This window comes from Nannospalax galili, unplaced genomic scaffold, assembly GCF_000622305.1.
Source record: "Nannospalax galili isolate Female #2095 unplaced genomic scaffold, S.galili_v1.0 scaffold1437, whole genome shotgun sequence".
In the NCBI taxonomy this organism is placed as follows: Eukaryota; Metazoa; Chordata; class Mammalia; order Rodentia; family Spalacidae; genus Nannospalax; species Nannospalax galili.
In genome coordinates this window covers 767,847-792,416 of record NW_008341050.1, presented here as the reverse complement: position 1 = coordinate 792,416, position 24,570 = coordinate 767,847, and the positions used below count along the sequence as shown (strand labels likewise).

General features: G+C 40.1%; 1 protein-coding gene across 4 annotated transcripts in view; it reads right to left on the bottom strand.

Moving 5' to 3' along the window:
- Positions 1 to 24,570, bottom strand: part of P4ha1 (prolyl 4-hydroxylase subunit alpha 1) — a 68,243-nt gene that overhangs the window by 40,612 nt on the left and 3,061 nt on the right. For all 4 annotated transcript variants that reach the window (XM_008836616.3, XM_008836617.3, XM_017799035.2 and 1 more), the window contains exons 2-4: positions 12,494 to 12,600; positions 9,253 to 9,349; positions 7,119 to 7,270 (exon numbers count right to left, since the gene is read on the bottom strand). In XM_008836616.3, the coding sequence (XP_008834838.1) occupies positions 7,119 to 7,270; positions 9,253 to 9,349; positions 12,494 to 12,569 (325 nt within the window). In that variant the 5' untranslated portion in view covers positions 12,570 to 12,600. The remainder of the gene's footprint in view (positions 1 to 7,118; positions 7,271 to 9,252; positions 9,350 to 12,493; positions 12,601 to 24,570) is intronic.

Genomic DNA, 24,570 nt, shown 5'->3' with positions numbered 1-24,570 from the left:
TATTAGATCAACAGCCAAGCATCTTTACTGAAATATATTTAAGATATGCTTAATCATAAAATACAATGTTCTGGCTGGGCGTGGTGGTGCACACCTTTAGTCCCAGCACTCAGGAGACAGAGACAAGCGGATCTCTTTGAGTTTGAGGCCAGCCTGGTCTACGTAGTGAGTTCCACGCCAGCTGAGGCTACAGGGATACAGGGAGACCCTGTCTTAAAAAGGCCGGAAAAAAAAAAAAAAAAACAATGTTCTCTGTGTGTGGGAGTGCACGGGGTCTGATGGGGGTATGGGGGAGGGGGTCTGAGTTTGATTGAGAATTGTTATATATGAGAATACAGAAACTCAATTTAAAATTTTTTTAAAATAAAATACAATGTTCATCGATCAAGATGTACTACATATAAAATCTAACAGAGGGCAGGAATGGTGGTGCATGCCTGTAATCCAAGCACTCCTGCAAATACAGAAGATAGCAAGTTCTTCCAAGTCAGCCTGGACTACCTACCAAAAACAAAACACAGCCAAAACTACACATGCTTTTAAATCCTAGCACCTGGGAGGCAGAGGTATGTAGAAGAGTTATCTTTGAGTTGAAGGCCAGCCTGGTCTATATATGTTGTTCCAGGCTAACTGACACCCTGCCTCAAAAACAAACAAAAAATAAGACTGGTTATTCAGCTCAGTTAGAGCACCTGCCTAGGATACATAAGGCCCAGAGTTCCATCCCCAGGATCCCCTGCCCCACTACACACACACACACACACACACACACACACACACACAGGATTTATATAAAACAGCAAAATCAAGCTAACAAATCAACCACTTGACTATTATATAATCATTAAAGAGAAGGGATTATAAATATTCCTTAAGAAACCAAAAACTAGGGCTGGAGAGATGGCTCAGTGGTTAACTGCTCTTGCAGAGCACCTGGCTTTGGTTCCCAGTACTTAACATGGTGGCTAACAACTATCTGTAACTCCAGTCCCAGAGAATCCAATACCTACTCTTCTGGCCTCTGTGGGCACCAGGCATGCATGTGATACACTGACATTCATACACATAAGATAAAAAAAAATCGTATATTTTTATTTATGTGCATGAGTGTATTGCCTATATGGATGTAAGTGCACCTGTGTCCTGCAATTCCCGAGGACTTTAGAAGAGAGTATAGGATCCCCTGGAACTGAGTTAACCACCATATGGGTGCTGGGAACTGAACCTGGATCATCTACAAGAGCAGCCAGTACCCTTAACCACTGAGCCATCTCTCCAGCCCCAAAAAACAAATAAACCAAAACCAACACACATGCTGCAATGGCATGTGCAATGTGCTCACACACACAAACAAAAGCCAAAAAGTGGTTTAAATTTTTAATACTACAAATGCCATACTGTAAATAAAGGAAGAAGACTAAAGTTCATGTCAAAAATTATTTTTTAGTTTAAGACCAATTCTTAGTCACAATTTCCAAATGGAATTTTGTGTTTTACAGAAGACTGTAATGCTTTTTATACATCAAAATAAAAACAAATTGCTTTAGTCCTCCCAAATAAAGAGGAAAAAAAAAATGTGTGTTTGCCAAAGTCTCAAGATTTGCATTATAAAAGAACAGGTCAATACTGTAGAACAGAGTGTATGTGGGGTGTGTCTGTGTACAGGAAAGACAAAAAGTTTATTTCCTTACAAATATTCTCTGGGCATTATATACAACCATGTCTTTCCCTCCTGTGGTAAAAAAGTATTCACAAGTACTTGCCATTATGTTTCAAGGCAAGGTTCCTTGTCCTATAGGTAATAATGTTCCTCCCTTATCCACATGAATACATTCCAGACTCAGTGGTCAAAATAAAGTATGGATAGTAGCAAACCTTATATATACCACAGTTTTTCTTATAAATACACATACATGCACAAATTTAAATGTCTTCTCTAACCTACTTATCATGCACTTTGAGCATAGTGTTTTTAAATTTTTTATTAATTTTTGTGTATTTCATACAGAACCTCTTAATCATCTTTATATCACCTTCTCCAGTGCCCCCCCCATATCCCTCCTCCACTGGAATTCATACATTATATCATTTGTGTTGAGGCCTATCATGTCAAGTTAGTGTCCCCAGATGTCCCTCAATGCAACTTCATCCACTCAGGTCTAGTCAGCCTATCTAGGGTCCCTCCCTTTAAGAAGATCAGCTCTTCCTCACCCAGCAGTAATCACCTGCCAAAAATTCTTCAACTAAGATTGGGGCTTGCTGTCCGCTGTCCATTTCCAGTTCTGTGCTGGGTTTCTGTCTGCTTGAGTTTGCATGGGTCTTGTGCATGCTGACACCATTGCTGTGGGTTCGTATGAGAAGAGTCCCAGGCACCTGTAGGACTATTTCTGTATGGTCATGCACCTCCTCCCTGGCACCTGCCATCTTTCTACCCCTCTTCTGCAATGGTCCCTAAGCCCTGGGTGGGTGGATTTTAATACAGGAGTCCTGTTCAAGGACCCACACTTTGTAGACTCTTATTCTCTATGTTTTAGGCATTTGTAACCTTTTGGGTTCCTGGGCCTCTGTTGAATGAGGGAGCTTCATTGATGAGAATTGAAAGATGCACTAGTGTTCTCTTCATCCTGTTCTATGTTCCATGAGCCTTAGGTACGGAGGTTGCATCAGAGATATGCCACTTAGGTGTGGGTAATTCACAGACAATTTGTCTAACCAGGTGTGTAACTCTGTAATATCTTTGTTGAAAAAGAAGCTTCTGCTGGGTGTGGTGGTGCACGCCTTTAATCCCAGCACTGGGGAGGCAGAGGCAGGCGAATCTCTGTGAGTTCAAGGCCAGCCTGGTCTACACAGTGAGTGCCAGGCCAACTGGGGCTACAGGGAGACCATGTATAGAAAAAACCCTGTGATATAGAGGAAATGAGACCTGGAGAAGTTAAATGATTAGGCTTCTTTGATGGGTGGTGACTGGGATACTTGTCTGTAAATTTAAGAATCCTTATTTTGCACACAGTAACGAATTACAATTGTCTAGGGATATGACAGCCTTGGGGTTTTCTCTAAGATGACCTCTCCAGCTGTATTTGGCTAAATTTTCAGTACCACACCTGAGTTTCCTCCCATTGCGTGGGCTTTAAGGCCAATTAGGCAGCCGTTGATTATCCCCAAGATAAAAGTGTCACTACTGCGCCAATGTTGTTTGCTGTGCCAGTCATTGATGCGGTTTTTAGGCCTTAAGCTGAGATTGGACCATCAATTGATGTTCTCCCTTATCAGCTTGCATAGTGCTCTCCAAATCTATGAGAGGTATCCTTCAAGGGAGGTGGCTTCCGGGTCAGTACCACCTAAGTTGCTCCAAATCCTGTACCCGAAGTAATGTTCTGTCTTCAGCAATAGGGTCTTAACTTCAACTTCTGGGAGGCAATCAAGGGCTGTGGCAATAACCTGTGTAATTTTGGGAGTCTCCTGGATTACCCTGGCGAACAACTCAAAGGAAGGTTTCTCCCGTCAGGCACTGTTTCTTGTTATGTAGTCTTCAGCTATACACATGGATTCATGTAGATATTGGATGTATAATTTTTCAGTAGGCTTTTGGACTAAGACAATTCCCTCTGGTTTTTTTTATGAGGCTAGCATTATTTATCTCTTTTCTCTCTCCCCGTCTTATCCACCCTCCCCATTTAGTGTCCCCATTTTCCCCATTTCTCCCTTAATAATTCCTGTATACTATGGTCCCACCTCTGTTGAACTTCTTCCACTTTATCCCCATAGTTCCATAGTCTTCCTGCTCCCCTCCCATTTAACTACCCCATTTTACACATTTTTCCTTGTCTCCTACTGTTCTCTCTTGGGTTCCTTCTTTCCCTTTACCCCCTTGGTTTTCTTCCATTTTCCTGGTTCCTGCAGTTACATCAGGATATGTACTCACATATAAGGATCCACAAATCAGGGAGAACATACATCGTTTGTTTTTCTGAGTCTGTTACTTCACTTAGTATAAGTTTCTAGTTCTAACCATTTACCTGCAAATCTCATTATTTCATCTTTCTTTACTGCTGAGAACTTTGTTATGTAAATGTACCACATTTTCGTTAACCACTTGTCAGTTGAGGGGCACTTAGGTTGCTTCCATCTCTTAGCTATTGTGAAAAGAGCAGCAACAAACATAGTTGAACAAATATCTCTGCAACAGGATAAGTCCTTTGGGTATATGCCAAGGAGTGGTATAACAGGGTCATATGATAGGTTAATTTTTAGTTTTTTACGAGTTCTCCACACTGCTTTCCATAGGGGTTGCATGAGTTTGCAATCCCACCAGAAGTGAATGAGCATTCCCCTTTCTCCACATCCTCACCAACACTGATCTCATTTGTACTCTCGATCTTATCCAGTCTGACTGGATAAGATGAAATCTTAAAGTGGTTTTGATTTGCATTTTCCTAATTACTAATGATGTTGAACATTTTTAAGATGTTTCTTAGCCGTCTTTATTTCTTATTCTGAGAACTCTCTTTAGATCTTTAGCCCATCTTTTAATTGGGTCACTTGTTTTCTTGTTTTTTTGAGTTCTTTGTATATTCTGGATGTTAAGCTTCTGTCAGATGTATCACTGGTAAGGATTTTCTTCCACTCTATGGGTTTTCTCTTCACTTTCTTGTTACTTTTGCTGTACAGAAGCTTTTTAGTTTAATGAGGTCCCACTTGTTGATTATTGACCTTAATTCCTAAGCAACTAATGTCCGATTTAAAAAATCCATTCCTACACCTGTATCTCCTAAGTTACTATCAATGTTTTCTTCTAGGAGTTTCAGAGTTTTCAGTTTCACAGGGAGGTCTCTGATCCATTTAGAACTGACTTTTGTGCAAGGTGAAAGGTAAGGGTCTAGTTTCACTCTTCTACAGGTGGAGATCCAGTTTTGCCAGCACCATTTGCTGAAGATGCTGTCTTTCCTCCATTGTGTGTTCTTGGCACCTTTGTCAAGTATCAGGTAGCTGAAATTATGTGTACTCATGTTTGAGTCTTAGACCTATGTGTCTATATTTGTGGCAGTACCATGCTGCTTGAGCAAAACTACTTTTTAATTTGAGGTGCAACAGAAAACTCTAAAGAATTTCTTTTCCCTTAATCACAATTGCATGAATACAAGACTCATTCTTACTAAAGTTCTGAACAATCTCTTCCTGAGTCAAAAACTTTTACCTTTTCACTTACAGAAAACACTTCATAGCCTCTCTCTGGCACATCCAAATTGCCAGCATCACTGCCCTTGCACTGTTACTTGAACACCATGCAGTGTACCAGATAACAGAGAGGGCCACTAAGGGACTGAGGGCATGGATATGCTGCAGGCTCCCACCCTAGACAGGGCAGCAAAAAATTTGTCTCAGTAGTCAGAAAGGTAGAAAATTTAAAACATGGGACTGAACAGATGGCTCAGTGGTTAAGGGCACAGGACCCAGGTTCGATTCCAGCACCCACATGGCAGCTATGAACCATCCTTTACTCCAGTTCCAGGGGAATCCAAAGCCCTCTTCTGACGCCGCAGAATTGCACGACACAGGTGCATTCACATACATGCAGGCAATACACTCATACACATAAAATAATAAAATATTTTTTAAAAAATACTAATAAAACTTCCTGTTTATTTTTTTAATTTTCCACTTGATATTTTGAAGCTGTAGGTAATTGTAACTGCAGAATGCAAACTCATGGATAAAGGGAGACTATCTGCTCACTAACACTAGTGAGCACTCTAGAAAGTATTTTCTCTACATAGATTGTTCAGTTCTCACCTTTTTCTTTGACACCATTCGCTCATTCAACAAATACCTGAGCTTCTACTAAGAATAAGGCACAATCCCTTTGCCTTCTTAAACTCCAGACTCAGTGCTCCATGACAATGGAACTATGTGAGATACTCCAACTAGAACTGAAGTGTTTCACTTATAAAAACTTTTCAATATTGATGGCTGTAGTGTCAGGTTTTTTGTTTGGTTGGTTGGTTTTTTGAGACAGGGTTTCCCTGCAGCCAAAATGGCCTGGAACTCACTAGGTGGATTAGGCTGGCCTTGATCTCACAAGTTATCTGCCTGCCTCAGCCACCCAGTGCAGATATTAAAGGAGTGCGCCACCATGCCCAGCAAGCTTCAGTTTTGTTTTTTTTTTTAATTTATTAAGTAAAATAATCCTAAAACTATTAAGTGGAATACAGCTAACACTTTTGGTACTACTACTTTCAATGTTTTAGAAAATGGTGAAAATGCTTACCCATAAAAATTTAAGTTCTGAAGGTAATCCTAAAATAATAATCATTTTAGTGGCACACACCTTTAATCCCAGCACTCCCAGCATCGTGGAAGCACAATAATCCCAGCACTCCGGATGTGAAGAAGAAGGGCTTTATAGCAAGTTGAAAGTCAGTCTTAGTGACACAGTAAAACGTCATCTCAAAAAAAAAATTATTTTTACCCTCAAAAATGATAATGTGCCAAATAATCTAGTCACTTCTGTAAATCTGAAAATAAAATCACCAGTGCGGTCACCAGGATCAGCCATTATTTTTTATTAAATATTTTATGTGTATTCATGTATTGCCTGCATGTAGGTAAGAGTACCCGTGTTGTGCAACATCCGCAGAGGTCAGAAGAGGCTATCAGATCCCCTTGGACTGGAGTTATGGACAGTTGTTAGCTGCCATGTGGGTGCTGGGATTTGAACCTAGGTCTTCTGCAAGAACAACCAGTGTCCTTAACCGCTGAGCCATCTCTCCAGCCCCAGCCATTACTATTTTTTAAAAAAACAAGTAACTCAGCTGGGCATGGTGGTGTACCCTTTACTCCCAGCACTTGGGAGGCAGAGGCAAGCAGATCTCTGTGAGTTGAAGGCCAGCCTGGTTTGAAGGCCGGTCTGGTCTACATAGTGAGTTCCAGGACAGCTGGGGCTACAGGAGAACCTATCTCAAAAAAGACAAAAAAAACAAAAACAAAAAAACAAAATAACTCAAGATCTCAACAAAATTAACTCTAGTCAAACCAAACACTCAAGTTTTCAATTACAATATAAACATGTGATAAACCGAGAACTGAAAGGTTTTTGGTTCCTGTCTTCCCAAACTTACCATCTGACATATCCTTAAGGACCAGGTTCTCCAACTCACTCCATTCAGTATTCAGACGTTTCATTAATTTGAATGCATTTACAGGATGTCCAACAAACCCTTCTGGGTCTTTTGTTGCTGTGCTGGTTAGACGGTCCAACTTCTCTGCCCATCTACAGATAGAAGACATAAAAAAGGTCTTTTTGACAGGGTCTCTCTGTAGCCGTAGCTGGCCTGGAACTTTAATCCCAGGAGGCAGAGGCAGACAGATCTCAGAGAGATCGAGATCAGCCTGGTTTAAACACATCGAGTTCCAGGCCAGCTGGGACTACCAGGAGATGCTGTCTCAAAAAGACCAGAGGGGGTGGAAAGATGACTCAGCAGTTAAGAGCACTGGATGCTCTTGCAGAAGACCCAGTTCCCAACACCCATATGGCAGCTAACAACCATCTTAACTCCAGTTCCAGAGATTCAGACATCCTTTTCTGGCCTCTGCAGGCACCACATGCATGGGTACACTTACATACATACAGGTAAAACACTCAGATACATAAAATAAAAATAAAAACTTTAAGAATTTTCATTTCTGGCTTGTTTTGCTTTTTGAGACTACTCTAGTGCAGGTTGTCCTTCAATTTGAAATCCTTCTGCTTCTACCCCCCAAGTGCTAGAATCACATATGGGCTAATTTATACAAAGTCTTTACACTCTGTCTAGAACTGCACTTTAAAACACAAACTTCAATACTAAGGCATTCATGAAACAGAACACAAATCCTCAAACCAGGATTAACTATAAACTTGAGTCAATTAACTAAGGGGCGAGGGCTGACCCTGAATGTGGGCAGCCCCATACCACAGGCTACAGAAAAAGAAGCCTGACAGCACAAGGGCTGTGGATCTCTCTGTACTCTAACAGCCATTATTTGAGATGCTCTGTTTTAATGTACTGAAACTGAAACTTCTGAAACAGTAACTTCTGAAACTGTGAGCCAAAATCTATTTTTTCCCCAAGCTGTTTTGCCACAGTGATGAAAAAGCTACCTAGGGGCTGGGGAGATGGCACAGATGGTAAAATGCCCATCACACAAGAATTAGGTCTTGAGTTCAGATCCACAGCACCTACATAAGAATCCAGGCAGGCTAGAGAGGTGGCTCAGCAGTTAAGAGCACTGACTACTCTTGCAGAGGACACAGGTTCAATTCCCAGCACCCACATGGTGGCTATGAACCATCTTTAACTCCAGTTCCAGGGGAATCCAAAGCTCTCTTCTGACCTCCGTGGGATTGTACAACATGGGTGCACTCACATACACGCAGGCAATACACTCATACACATAAAATAAAAATAATAAAATTTTTAAAAATTAAAAAAAAAAAAAAAAAAAGACTCCAGGAGTGGTGGTGCATGCCTGTAATCTTAGCACTGGGAAGACAGACAGAGGAAGACCCCTAGCGCCCACTGACCAGCTAGTTTGGGAGGTTCAGTAAGAGATCCTGTCTCACTGGGCATGGTGGCACATGCCTTTGATCCTGGCACTTGGGAGGCAGAGTCAGGTGGACCTCTGTGAGTTCAAGGCCAGCCTGGTCTCAATAGCAAGTTCCAGAGGCTACAGGGAGACCCTGTCTCAAAAAGAACGAAAAAAAAAAAGAGATCTGTCTCAATAAATAAGACGGAGAGCAATACAGGAAAGCACATCATGACAAACACTGCCCTCAACACACATTTATACACTCAAGCACTTATACCTGTACAAACATGTGCATGCTGACATATACATGAACACTGACCCAGGCTTAACCCTTGTCTTCTATTTCTATGCTTACTGCTTTAGACATTTTAACTGGCTTTTATTTCTATCAATACTTCTGCTCAAAAAAGAAAATATCCAGGGTTGGAGAGATGGCTCAGCAGTTAAGAACAATGTTCTTGCAGAAGACTTGGGTTCGAATCCCAGCACCCACATGGCAGTTAACAACTGTCCATAACTCCAGTTCCAGAGGATCTGATAGTCTCTTCTGTCCTCCACAGGCACTGCATGACATGGGTGCACTTACCTACATGCACACAATATATACATAAACATAAAAATAATAAAATATTAAAAAAAAAGAAAATATCCAAGTGAAGTCAGTTATAAGTAAAATACACTTACTTTTTAATTTCTTCTAACTTGTCCTCTTCTGCCTTGATATAATCTTTTAGTGACGTCACCAGATCTTTCTCAGTATGGATCAAATCAGTCATTTGACCTACACGGGAAGAGGAAGGTAATTCAATACTCACCAACATAAACATTTTAGAATTAATTAGGAATGTTTTATCCTACAGGAGGATCTAACTGAAATGGAATAGATACGTTGTAAAGGATCACTTTTCCATCCTTTCACTGGACAAATCAAAATAAATCCAAACAAAAGTCTAATCTATGTGTTCCAGTTATAGTTTGTAGCTAATTTTGAAAACTTGGACTATGTTGACAAACTGTGTTTCCGTGAACAAACTTCAATTACCAAACAATACTATTTTCCAAGTACTGCTTCCTCTGTACTACCTCTACCCTTAACTCTCATCTCTTCAAGACTAAATTAGAGTTCAATTTTCATTCAATAAACAAAAAACACACTAAAAAAATTACCAAAAAAAATCGTTTTACGTTTTATTTTTATTGTATGTGTATGAGTGTATTTCCTATATGTGTGTTAAGTGCACCCATGCTGTGCAATGCCCACAGAGGTCAGAAGAGGGTGTTGAATTGCCCTGGAACTGGAGTCATGGACAGTTGGTTGTTAGTTGCCATGTGGGTGCTGGGAACCAAATCCAGGGTCCTCTGCAAGAGCAGCCAGTACTCTTAACTGCTGAGCCATCTCTAGTCCCATTTACTTATTTTTTAAGGGGTAAGAGGACTCATCATTTCATAACCTGAAATTAAGTGTTACAAATATTTATACTTATGTTTTAATTCTACAATTCTAAAAGGGTCAAAATGGACATAGAAAGGAAGGAAAATATCTCACTTAAGGCACTGAAGTATACGTATACAGGAAATCACAGAAGGACACATCTCAAACCACAGGGTCTATTCTGAGGACAAGTAAGTATGAAAGGTCTTACAGTCTATGTACTGTTCTTTTAGTTTTTTATCACTTTAATCCATACATTATTTCTTAAACTTTGTGTATGCATATATTGCCTGCATGTACGTAAGTGCACCCATGTCGTGCAATGCCCAGAGGTCAGAAGAGGGTGTCAAATCCCCAGGAACTAGAGTTATGGACAGTTGTTAGCTGCCATGTAGGTGCTGGGATTCGAACTCAGGTCTTCTGTAAAAACAGTCAGTGCTCTTAATCCTTGAGCCATCTCTCCAGCCCCCCCATACATTATTTTTATAATCTTAAAAATTTTTTTAAAACTATGATGTGAAGACAAAAGAAAAATGAGGAGGAACCCAATAGAGGGATGTTTTTGGAAGCCCCTGTCAAGAAATTCCAACAGACTCATATGAACACTTGAAAATTTCCCTGTTGGCTGACGTTTTTCTAGGTCTCTGGCTAGAACTTGTAATGCTAATTACTGATGCCTTTACTTCTTCACATCTCCTAGTCACGATTCAAGGACTATCTTTTCCCCTTAGATATAAGAGTTATGCAATTTGGGAGTCTTTTAGATAGATCCCCTGAAGGGGAATTTCAATCACCTCACCCTTTAGAGATAAGAGTTATGCAATTTGGGAAGTCTTTTAGATAGACCCACTGAAGGGGTACCCCAATTGCCTGACCCTGCATCCCTGTTCAGGATGGAAGAAGCCAGAGCAGTCTGCGTCCCGATTCCCTATTGGCAATTTGGGTAACCCCTTCAGAGGATGGTGTGATAAGAATAGGATGTAGGAATTGGCTAGGCAGTTAGGATAAAAAGACCCCCAAAGAAAAGTAGCCAGTTTCTTGGCTAAAAGTCACAATGTCCTTAGTCCTCTTAGCAACATACTCTGTTCCAAAGGCCAAAAATGTCTAAAGTATTTGGGACCTTGTATCTAATCCTTAAAAGATTTTGGGATTACCTCTTCAGACGGGGGAATGTTAGAGTAGCCAAAAGCCCCATAAAAATAAATAAATAAATCAAAGAAGAAAAAGTACATGAAGGTATCAGAAAAAAGTGATGGGGAGATATGGCAGGAGTTGGAGGGGAGGGAGTGGGCATGGATTTGATCAAAAAACCTTATATACGTGTATGAAATTCTTAATAAATTATTTTTAAAAATAGGAAAAGAATTATGATGTGGAAAAATATATGCAATGGAAAAAGCAGATTAGAAAGCAATGTGCAGAATATTTGTATATCTATGCACTAAAAAACTAGGTGGGCTGGAGAGATGGCTCAGCGGCTAAGAGCACTAACCGCTCTTGCAGAGGACCTGGACTTGATTCCCAGTACCCACATGATGGCTAACAATCTTCCGTAACTCCAGTTCCAGGGGATCTGATGCCTTTTTCTGACCTCCTTGGGCACTGCACAACACGAGTGCACTTACACACATGCAAGCATAACACTCATGCACATAATAAATAAAATATTAAAAAAATACTCAAGTGGCTGGAAAAATGGCTCAGCAGTTAAGAACACTGACTGTTCTTGCAGAAGACCAGGGTTCAAATCCCTGTTATGGACAGTTGTTAGCTGCCATGTGGGTGCTGGAATTCGAACCCAGGTCTTCTGCAAGAACAACCAGTGTTTGTCCATAACTCCAGTTCCAGGGGCTCTGACAGCCTCTTCTGTCTTCCACGGGCATTGCACGACATGGGTGCGCTTACCTACATGCAGGCAATACACACATACACATAAAATAAAATAAATAAATAAAATATTTTTAAAAATATGGTCAATCTTTAAAAAAAAGAATAGGTATATACATTAAATTGTTTGCTAAACAAGACTTATAGCAATAACTTTCTCTAATACATTTTTCTAAATTTTCTTAAGTTTCTCAGCAGAATACATTTTAACAATCAGGAAAAATTTGTAAAGAAAATCAAGGTAGGGAGCTGGAGGTATGGCTCAGCAGTTAAGAACACTGGCTGCTACTCCAAAGGACCTGGGTTCAATTCTCAGAATCCACATAGCATCTAACAACCATCTATAACCCTAGCTCCAAGGGAATCCAATGCCCTCTTCTGACCTCCATGGGCATTACACAACACTGGTACACTTACACACATGCAGGCAATACATTCATACACAAAATAAAACTAAAAACTTTTTTTAAAAATCCGGTTTAGACAGGCAAGGGGTAAACCAATGTTTCAGTTTCAGGAATATACTTTGTTTTTGCTAAATAAAAATAAGAAATCATCTAAGTTTTAAAATGTACAACAATACAAATGGAAATAGTTAAAGCTTACCAATTGAAGTAAAAAAGCCTGGATGGGCCGAAGACTGAGGAAGTAGAATTCCTATTATTAAAATACACCAGATCATCTTGAAGACTTAATTTTACAGGTTCACACACCTAAAAGAAAAATACAGCCATTTCTGAGTGAGAGAGAGAGAGAGAGAGAGAGAGAGAGAGAGAGAGACCTACAATTTCCATGAGCAAAACAGAGTCTGCAAGTTACCCATAGAATTGACACCAATTTTTCTAAAGTGACTTATTAACATTTAATTTCTGATGTTTTATATACTTAAGATATTTCATATAAAGAAAATATACATGTTTATTACATAGAAATTTATGCTTAAAGATTCAACCTGTTTGTTTTTCCTTAGTTACTATTCCAATTAGAGTAACTGAAAAGTTATAGCTTTTTATATAGTATGAAAAATGAGTTTTCCCTTTGATCTATATCTAAAACATGAAATTCCCACACTACACTTTAAATATCACCATGATGTTTTACAGATGTTAGAAAATGTTTTAAAAGAAAAACAACTTCAGAGCTCTCTAATCCTTAAAATTTCTAATTTAGGCCAGGCATGGTGCCACATGCTTTTAATCCCTGCCCTTGGGAGGCAGAGGCAGGTGGATCTCTGTGAGTTCGAGGCCAGCCTGGTCAACACAGAGATTTTTAGGTTACCTGGGGCTACAAGGAGACCCTGTCTCAAATAAACACAAATGTTAAAACTCAAAGTTTAGATTTGGGGTTTACAAAAACATTTTAAAATGTACTGAATCATGACTAAGTAGATTAATTTTGTATTGTGCGGTATATAAATTATCTATGAATGAAGCTATTTTTCGTTTAAGGCAAGGGCTCATGTGTCCCAGGCTGGCCTCAGGCATGCTACGTAAGTATTTTACAAACTGAACTATGACCCTCAACCATGACACCATGATGCTATTATTTTAAGTTATAGAGAATACCAAAAGAATAAATAGTCCTGTGTATTTAAACTAGTAATTTATCTTAAAGGACAGTCTTGAGGTTTGAGTTTTTTGTTTTGTTTTGTTTTTTTTAACCCTAGTATAGAGCTGTGGCTTTATAAAAACAACAACAAAAACCTGGTAGTAAAGTCCTTTTCTATTTTTCCATTTTCTTATGTATGTGAATCACATGTGCATAGGCATATATGTATATGTGTAGGCACGTGTGTGTTTGTGTTTACTTGTGTGTGCCATACAGGAGGCTGGAAGTCGATGTCTGGAATCACTCTTGCTTACTCTTTCAGCTTACTCATTGAGAGGTTCTTTCAGTCAAACTCAGCTCTCAACTTACCAATATGGCTTGTCTTGCTAGACACCTTGCTCTGGGGATCTGCGTCTCTGCCTTCTGAGGCTGGAATTACAGACAGGCTATCATGCCCACTTGGCATTATGTGGGTTCTAGGGATCTGAACTCTGGCTCTCACCCTGGTGCAGCAAGAGCTTTAACACCTGAGCCATCTCCCCAGACCACCTCTGTCTAGTCTCTCGTTCTCACTGTCCTTGGTAGCAGCCTTTCCTAGTGAGGATTTTCATGACAAATGAGGGCATTAACTATCCACAAAAAGGCTTCACCTAGCTTTAGGAGTCCTGCCAGCTTCCTGCTCCTTCTATACCACATGGGCTTTCTTACTTCTTTACAGCAAATTACCACCACAGTATTGCGTGCCCAGGTAGCAGGTTCCTAGTGGTTACTCTGACTTGCCACCCTAGTCCTTGTACTTCTGGCTGTTCCCATGTGAATTTATATACCAACAGGCTCAATGGAGGTCAAACTGAAAGCTCCCTATTCTAAAAAAACTGAAAAGTAACCTCACCTTCCTAACTTGAATCTTGATAAAAATAGACCACCACAAAAAAAAAAAAAAAAAAAAAAAAAAAACCTCTGGAAAACTCCTAAATCTCCACCCTCAAGTTTGTTACAGATTTCCAGATCCTTCCAGAACCCACACAGTAGTTTTCTTGGCTGCCTGACAGTGATCTGGGGAAGGCTTCTAGAGTGTAGCAGATGCAGGCACTTCCTCTCTTGGGCCCCTGCCAAAGCACAAGCCTTTTTCAAAACACCCAGCTGTCTGAAGAATCTAGAATTTTCTCAGTGCTTAAACAGATTTTTGTCACTATTTTCTTAATGAGTAAATACTATTTCCAGAAAAAATACAAAAGCTTTTACTGTATTAACAGAAGGCTGTGTTAACTGTATATAACTGTATTTTTTAGGAAATTTAGATTTGTAGGATGTCATTTGTTTCACTACTAAAATGAAGTAACTAAAGATTCCTTGTCACCTTCATTGTCCTTAAACTTCACAATTAACCAAGAAACAGGAGCTTACAGAAATAACTAAAAATCAGCTTTAAAATGATGTTTTTCACCAATACATTAACTTGAAAATTAAAAGATAGGTTTTTACAAAAATCAAAGCATTACTCATATGAATAGACTGTTTTTTCAAAATAAATTTTACAAACAGTTATGACCAACAAAACAACAAAAGTTATAGGGTCTCTGAAAGCAAAGAATTTTTAAACTTAAAAATAAGAAAACAGGTCTGGATGTGATGGTACATGCTTTTAGTCCCAGCACTTGGGAGGCAGAGGCAGGCAGATCTCTGTGAGTTCGAGGCCAGCCTGGGTCTACATAGTGAGTTCCAGGACAGCTGGGGCTACAGGGAGACTATGTCTCACAAAGACAAAAAAGTAAAATAAAACAAAACGAGAAAATGGACTGAAGAAAAGGCTCAGTGGTTAAGAGCCCTGGCTGCTCTAGAGGACATGGGTTCTATTCCCAGCACCCATATAGCAGCTAACAACCATCCAGTTCCAGGGGATCCAATGCCTCTTCTGACCTCTAAGGGTCATAACATGGATACACTTAATACATGCAGGCAATACAGTCACACACATAAAATTAAAATATTAAATAAAATATTGTTAAAAACAAAAAAAAAACAGGCCAGTGGGTTTGGAGCTCAGTAGGTAAAGGCACTTGTCACCAAACCTGATGACACAAGATTGATCCCTGTTTGCCAACTGGTGGAGGAGGGAACTGATTCTGATTCCCATAAATTGTCCTCTAACCAGCACAAGTGCACCACAGTACAAGCCTGCACGCATATCCACACACACACTCCAAAAAAAAAAAAAAAAACTTTTTTTTTGAGACAGGGTCTCCCTGTAGCCCCAGCTGTCCTGGAACTCACTACGTAGACCAGGCTGGCCTCGAACTCACAAAGATCTGCCTGCCTCTGCCTCCCAAGTGCTGGGATTAAAGGCGGGCGCCAAACAGGGCTGGGAAGATAACTCAGCTTCTAAAGTGCTTGCCTCACAAATGTGAAAACCTGTGTTTAGATTCCCAGAACCCAATCTGTAATCCCAGTGCTCATAAAGCAAGACAGGAGGCAGAGACAGGAGAGTCCCTGAAAGCGTACAAGCAGCTAGCCTTGTGTACACAGCAGCAAACAACACAACAGAGACCCTGCTCCAAGCAAGGTAGAAAAGGACAAGGACTGACACCAGAGGTATCCTCTGATCTTCACACACAAGTGCCTACACACACACACACACAACCTATCATAAGCCAGATGGAAGTTAAATATATAAAATAAGTTTAGATGGATCCATCTCGATGGTTTGGCAGGTAAAGGTGCTTGCCACGAAGGCCCAGGACCTAAGTTAATAATTCCCAGATAGCCACATGGTAGAAGGAGAGAACTGATTTCTGACAATTGTCCTCTAACTTCCACATGAACACTACGGCACACACACATATACACAGAAATACATACATACACACTAGATAAAATGTAACAATTTTTTTTAAAATAATGGTAAGTTTATAATCAAACCATAAGCTAGGAAAACATTTAAGAAAAACAGAGCTCTGGGACTGGAGAGATGACTCCGTGGTTACAAGCAATGATTGCTCTTGCAGAACACCCAAGTTTAGTTCACAGCACCCACATGGCAGCTGACAACTGTCCTTAACTCCAGTTCCAGGGGATCTGACGCCCTCTTCTGGTCTCTTCGGGCAATGTATGCACAGGTGCATGCAGGCAAAACATTCATACACATTAAAATAAACAGAGCTCTCCTAAGAAGTCCAGACATTAATAGAACTAGTAAGATGCTAAGAGACAATGGATAAAGAATTTAGAAACTCAGGAAGAGTGCCGGGCTTGATGGTACACATCTTCCATCTTTAGTCCCAGCACTCGGGAGGCAGAGGCAGGCGATCTCTGTGAATTCAAGGTTAGCCTGGACTACATAGCGAGTTCCAGGCCAGCTGAGGCTACAGGGAGACCCTGTCTCAAAAAGACCAAAAAAAAAAAGAAAAAAAGAAACCATATTTTAAAGTGCTTGTAATTTTAAAATCAAAATAAGGTATCATCTTTGCCCATTAAATGAACTTAAAATTAAATCCAATAAATTTACAATTAAAATTATCTAATTGTGGTGTATGTGAAATTATTAACTTGAAATTATATGAAAAAAAAAATTGGGGGGGTCTTTTTGAGACAGGAGGCCCAGCTGCCCTGAAACTCACTGAGATCCACCTGCCTCTGCCTCCCAAGTGCTGGGATTAAAGTCGTGCGCCACCACACCCAGACAAAAAACTATTTCAAAATTAGCATCTACAACTCTAATGGAATCTGTATTGAATGAGATATTTTCACTACATAACACAAAGTTATAAATAAATTAACACTGATCAAAACAAAACAAAAGCTGGATATAGTGATACATACTTCTAATTCCAGCACTAGGAGGCTGAGGCAGGAGAACCACAAATTCAAAGCCAGCCTGGGTTATAAAGTGAGAAACTATCTCAAAAAAGAAAAAAGATTATTATTAATATAATTATAACTATTAAAGTCACAAAAGCACAGAAGAACTTATAATAACTTTTCCATGATATTTCTGTATTCTTTTTATTGCTACTGTATATGCATATGACATATATGTGGGTGGGCATGTGCAAGTATGGAAATCAGACCACAACTTTGAGGAGCCGGTTCTATCCTTCCATCTTTACATGGGTTCAAGGGATCAAACCCAGGTCCTCAGGCTTGTATGGCAAGCCCTGTACCAGCTAAGCCACCTCACTGGAACCTATCTCTGTATTTTCTAGATGATTTAAGAGTTTTCTTGTTTTTTTGTCTTTTTGAGACAGGGTCTCTCTGTAGCCCCAGCTGTCCTAAAACTCACTATGTAGACCAGGATGGCCTTTACCTCACAGAGAACCGCCTGTCTCTGCCTCCTGAGTGCTGGGATTAAAGGTGTGTGCCACCATGCCCGGCAAGGGTATATTTTTTTTTTTGGTCTTTTTGAGACAGGGTCTCCCTGTAGCCCCAGCTGGCCTGGAACTATGTAGACCAGGTTGGCCTTGAATTCACAGAGATCTGCCTGCTTCTGCCTCCCGAGTGCTGGGATTAAAGGTGTGTGCCACCATGCCCGGCAAGGGTATATTTTTTTTTTTGGTCTTTTTGAGACAGGGTCTCCCTGCAACCCGAGCTGTCCTGGAACTCACTATGTAGACCAGGCTGGCCTTGAACTCACAGAGATCCGCCTACCTCTGCCTCCCAAGTGCTGGGATTAAAGGCATGCGCCACCACTCCCAGCCAAGGGTATATTTTTATAGTGAGAAAAGTTTATTCAAAATAATAAACCTGGGGCTGGAGAGATGGCTCAGCAGTTAAGAACACTGGTTGTTCTTGCAGAAGACCCGGATTCAAATCCCACCACCCACATGGCAGCTAACAACTGTCCATAACTCCAGTCCCAGGGGCGCCAACAGCCTCTTCTGTCTTCCACAGGCATCGCACGACAGGAGTGCAGTTACCTATAGGCAGGCAATACATGCATATACGTAAAATAAAAATAATAAAATTTAAAAAATAAATAAACCTAAAATATCAGTTCTCACATCAAGGCACCCTAAGCTTTTTAAGAGGTGGGTAATTATTCTTTAACCAAAAAATAGCTAAAATCCCATGAACTAACTACATTCACTAACTCTGAGACATCACTGTTTCCTTTGAAGATACTTAAGCCTATCTGAAAGCAAACCATTGCTATAGTGGCACAGTTCCCCATTCTCTTTCCTGCTAGAGCTAGGCCTGTAACCCATAGGAGGCTAACCACCCTCATCCATGAACAAAATGGCTTAAGGAATAGGTTTATGAATGGGAGAATGCAGGTCTTTATGGATTGGTAAATTCAGAAGGTATGAATTTGGATCTGGTCTACAATCATCATATATGAAGAATGCACAAGAACCAATTCTATAAGGAAAGCAAAGTAGTACCGAATCCGAATCATTTCTAACCCCAAGGCCCTTATTCTTTACAACTGGTATACTGAATCTATAAGCTACCCTGATAATCTCCCAGTCCAACTAAGGAAGCTTATAACTGTTTTGCTTAAACTACTTTGGATTGGATTTTGTCATCTGCAATAGAAAGCTCAGGCCTATACAGCATTACTCCACACTACCAGCCAAGACAAGTCAGCTGTTGCTATATAGCAATAGCTTTCAAACTTTAGATACGTAGATATTTCACACACAGTTCCGGGTGGTACTGATGTTGCTGATCTGGAGATAACACTTTGGGAACCACAGGATACAGAAAACCAATGAAATCACAAAAAAAGGATGTATTTCCTTTAAAATAGGTTTTTACACTTCGATTTTTTTTTTTTTTTTTTTTTTTTTTTTTTTTTTTTTTTTGCACTTCTGGGACAGGGTCTCCCTAAAGCCCCAGATGGCCTGGAACTAAACCAGGCTGACCTCAATCTCAGAGATCTCCCTGTCTCTGCCTCCTGAGCTCCTGAGTGCTAGGACTAAGGCATGTGCTTTCAATTTATCTTTTGTAAAAACATAGTTACTCTAGAGGATGATTTCTCTAATCTGTTTTAATACTATGTCTCATTTACCCACATTCATTTAGCAACCTTAAGTGTTATGTTAATAGGCAGGCATCGCTTTATCAAGCACAGGTTTTTAAAATATAATGATTTTCTTGCTTTGCTTTTTTTTTTTTTTTTTTTTTTGGTCTTTTTGAGACAGGGTCTCCCTGTAGCCCCAGATGGCCTTGAACTCACTATATAGCCCAGGCTGGCCTCGGGAGATTTGCCTGCCTCTGCCTCCTGAGTGTTGGGATTAAAGGTGTGCGCCACCATGCCAAGCTGAAATTATGGTGTCTAACTTCTATTTATTTATACCCTTCCCAGAAGCTTGCAAAGGAAATCATTACAGATCATCTAATAGTCAAGCTTTCCAAAATATAATAGTCTTTAAGAAAGTATATGTCTCCTGGTCTAAATCTTCAAATAAGCTTGAATGGCTCAAAAAGAAAAACAGAAGTCCCAGAAAAAAAAAAAAATCTAAAACAGAAATCTAGAAGAAAACAAGTCTCAGCTAGGATTCCTGAGAAGAGCTGCCTAAAAGAGGGAAAGGAGAGAGAAAGGGGGGGGAGAGAGAGAGAGAGAGAGAGAGAGAGAGAGAGAGAGAGAGAGAAAGTAGAAAAGCCCAAGAAAATTCAATAATGGCAAGATACACTTAGTGCTGTAACAGTATTATTAATAAGTTATTGAGCAGGGTGTGATGGTGCACACCTTTAATCCCAGCACTCAGGAGGCAGAGACAGGTGCATCTCTGTGAGTTCAAGGCCAGCCTGGTCCACATAGTGAGTTCCAGGACAGGTGGGGCTACAGGAAGACCCAGTCTCAAAAAGACCAATAAAAAAAAAAAGCTATTGAAAATAATTTATGAACCTGATACAGTGGTTCATGCCTGTAGTCCCAGGACTTAGAAGACTGAAGCAACAAGACTATAAATCTGAGGCCAGTCACGGACATACAAAACATTCCAGAATAGCTGAGCTACAACAGCAAGACCCCATCTCAGATAAGAAAAGAATTTAGTTCTTGATTACACAGTAGGTTTGCAACTCTTTATTATATAATTTTATAACATACATGTCTATTATGTATAATGTTTAGTATACCTGTTTTATTTTTAAAATTGTAAGGGAAAAATGGAAATAATAGAACAGAGCAATCTTACTAGAAAACATGTCCTCAGGGAGGCGTAGGTAAAAATAAACTAAGTGTAGTCTTTATCCAAATACATATACAACATTCCTACATTGCTTCTTCCAGGAAAGTCCGGCCCCACACTCAACAGGTCAATCAAACCTGGGACAGATTTTGAAACGGTTCTACTACACTGTAAATATTTAGTGTTATCAGGATTCATTGAATTTCAAGTATAAGTTATTCAATGGGTTACTACAACAGGGCATCTGGCAAATCTATTATCCTTTCAGCCTCATATTTTTCTTCTAAGAGAAAGCTGCAACATTATAAAAAAATCATCTTTTCCAGACAAATCATCCAAATCTTAATAAGGGAGATGAAAGAATGCTTGATATTCTAATCTAAACTTTCCCTGACACTAAAAGTTTCCCACAAGGCTCCTTTTAAGTTTTCCATACCTTCTGTATTTGTCTCAAACCTTCTAGAAAGCTCCAGCTTTAAGTTTATTTTTGCCTCAAACAAATATCATATTAACTGCTGGTTCTCCTGACATTTGTGCTCACACTTTTAACTTTTTTTTTTTTTTTAAAGACAGGGTCTCCCTGTAGCCCCAGCTGTCCTGGAACTCACTATGTAGACCAGGCTGGCCTTGAACTCATAGAGATCCGCCTGCCTCTGCCTCCCAGTGCTGGGACTACAGGCATGTGCCACCAAGCCCGGCTTACACATTTCTGACAATTTTCACCTAAACACAAATTTTGGTTCCTAATGCAGAACACTATGATTTCCCAAGACAGAAATTACTGAATTATATTTCTGTTCTTCCATATAATTCCTCAGTAAAATGTCACTTGTCTTGATTCTATGAATTCCCATAATGCTTCTGGTTTCCAAACAGTGAAGTAAAGATCTAGGACTTAAAATGATGGTCAACTAGGGCTGGAGAGATGGCTCAGCGGTTAAGAACACTGACTGTTCTAGGGGGCCCGGGGGGGGGGGTGTTCGATTCCCAGCACCCCCTTGGCAGCTACGAACCAACCTTGACTCCTTGACTCCAGTTCTAAGGGGAATCCAAAGCCCTCTTCTGACCTCCAGGGCATTGCATGACACAGGTGTACTCACATACATACAGGCAGTACACTCATACACATAAAAATAATAATAATAATAATTATTATTATTATTATTATTAGAGTATAAGTGAGCTCTATTCTCAAATACCTTTGTGGCTAAAGGAAATGACTGCTAAATTCTGAAACCACACAAAATGAGAACGTCTCCGTGTAATCTCTGAATATAAGTAACATCTTTTATTTTATCACATTTATTTACTTGGAGCAGGGTGTATGCCACAGCACAAGCGTAGGTCAGGGAACAATGTGGAATCTGCTTTCTCCTTCCCCCATGTGGGTCAAGGAATCATCACAGTTGATGGCAAGCGCCTAAGCAGGTTTTATAAACACTAGAAGAGACCCTAGTTTAAAAAAAAAAAAAAAACAAAAACTGTATATGAAAATCCAATTAATATACAATTAGAATGATAGAGAAATCTTGAACATATTCAAATATTTACTAGATATTCTCAATTGACATAAATACATGCAACTGTTCTCCATTCTATTTCAAACTAGAAGTTATTCTTTCATGATAGTTCAGTACAGATAATGCAATGAGTGCTTACTGATCAAAATGCAGATTCAAGGCCGGGTGTGGTGGCGCATGCCTTTAATCCTAGCACTCGGGAGGCAGAGGCAGGCGGATCTCTGTGAATTCAAGGCCAGCCTGGTCTACATAGTAAGTTCCAGGACAGCTGGAGCTACAGGGAGACCCTGTCTCAAAAAGACCAAAAAAAAAAAACAAAACCCAAAATGCAGATTCAAGAACATCTTCAAGATAATGTTGCTGATTCTTTAAAAATTCAGAGAACAGCTGGGTGTAGCGGAGCATACCTGTAATTCTAGCACTCAAGAGGCTGAGGGAGGAAGACCATGAGTTTGAGGTCAACTTAGGCTAGAGAGAGATTCTGTCTCAAGAAAAAACAAAGTCCCTTGGGGCGTTGTGGCGCAAGGCTTTAATCCTAGCATTAGGATTAGGCAGAAACAGGTGGATCTCTGTGAGTTCCGGACCACAGAACTAAAAAAAAAAACCAAACCAAAAAAAACAAAAAAAAAAAAAGAAAAAAGTCCCTTTCCCACTGGATCTCAACACAGGTCTTAGAGGAAGACTAACACTGAGGCTGTCCTTACAGCATTGTCTGGTACACAGCACGTGGGCTAGATTCAAACAGGGTTAATTCTCTGTAAAATGGAATAATCAGGGGAGTAAAGGGAGATGAATGTGAAACTCTGGGCAGCGGTGTAGCAACTGCTAATATTATTATTATATTTGGCGGAAGCTTTTTCTTCTCTTTTCAGGTAGTTTAAAGTCAACAAATTAGTAAAGAAAAATTTACATGTTTCCATTCCTTACAAATTATTCACTACCAAGAGACTTTGCAAAAGCACCTTCCAAGTGGCATACAGAGTCCATTTCTGTAATGGTTGTGGGCATACGTAAAAGAATTCAGCATCACCTCCTCAGTTATCCATGACCAACTGTTGTGCAAAAATACAACTGCAGAGACAAAGAAGACGGCTCAGTGGGTAAAGGTGACCACTGCCAACCCTGACAACCTCAATCAATCCTGGAGTATCACATGGTGGAAGGAGAAACAACTCTCAAAGGTTGTCCTTTGACCTCCACACATACATAACTAGATGTGATGGATTAAAAAAGTGGGCGGGGGGGAGGGTACAAAGTTGGATGGGTATGAAAAGAACAGATGTTTCTGGGAAGGGCTGGAGAGAGGGGGTGACCAGGGTCAAAATACCTTGTACTAATTTCATACACTGTATGAAAGTATTTTTTTTCTTTTTTTTTGGTCTTTTTGAGACAAGGTCTCCTGGTAGGCCCAACTGGCCTGGAACTCACTATGTAGACCAGGCTGGCCTCGAACTCACAAAGATCTGCCTGCCTCTGCCTCCCGAGTGCTGGGATTAAAGGGATGCACCATCACACCTGGCTAGAACTATTTTTTTAAAAAAAAAAAGAAAAATATTTTTCTAAAGCACTTTAGTTATCTGGTAAATTACACAGGAACACTTTCCAAATCTTTTTGGATTTTTTTGTTTTGTGCCCCAAACCCCCTTGGTCTTTTTGAGACAGGGTCTCCCTATGGCTCCAACTGGCCTGGAACTCAATGCCTGGCCTGCACTTTCCAAATCTTTTCAGAACTCAGTCCAATCCCTAGATAGGCCTATTAGGGAAATTATCGATTGCTATGTTTCATGTACCGGGAGTTTGGTCCCCAGTGTGGGAACAGAGGAGAAAAGGGTAACCTAAGAGATGGTAGAACTTTTTAAAGTTTATCTACTGTGTGTGTGTACAACACTCAAGGGCCACAAAGTATGCATGAAGTCAAAGTACAACTTTCCAGGGTTAGATCTCTCCTACTATGTGGGTCCCAAGGATTCAACACAGTTCGTCAGGCTTGACAGCAAGTGTCTTTAACAGCTGAGTCATCTCAGCTAGAATGTCTAAGAGGTGGGTCTTATGGAGGTGGTCAAATCACTGGGGACACTGCTTTCAGAAGAGACAATGCTATTTTCAGGATGCATTAGTTCCCACAAGAGTAGAATAGACCATTGTAAAAGAGTGAGCCATACCCCTGAGCTCTATCTGGCTTCCCATCTTTCCATTCTTTCAAATACACTGTCAACACCATGAAGCCATCAGCAGAGCAGAGCAGAAGCTTGGGCCATGCTCTTGGACCTCCAAATCAGTGAGCTGAAGAAAACTCTTTGCACATTACCCAGCCTTGAGTATTTTGCTATAGCAATAGAAGAATGACTAATACATTGAGGCCAGTCTGGCCTATATAGGGCGTTCTAGGTCAGCCAGGGCTACATAGTAAAACTCTGGCTCAAATAAAATAAATAAAAATAATCAATATAGATGAAAAGAAAATGTTTATACCTACTACATT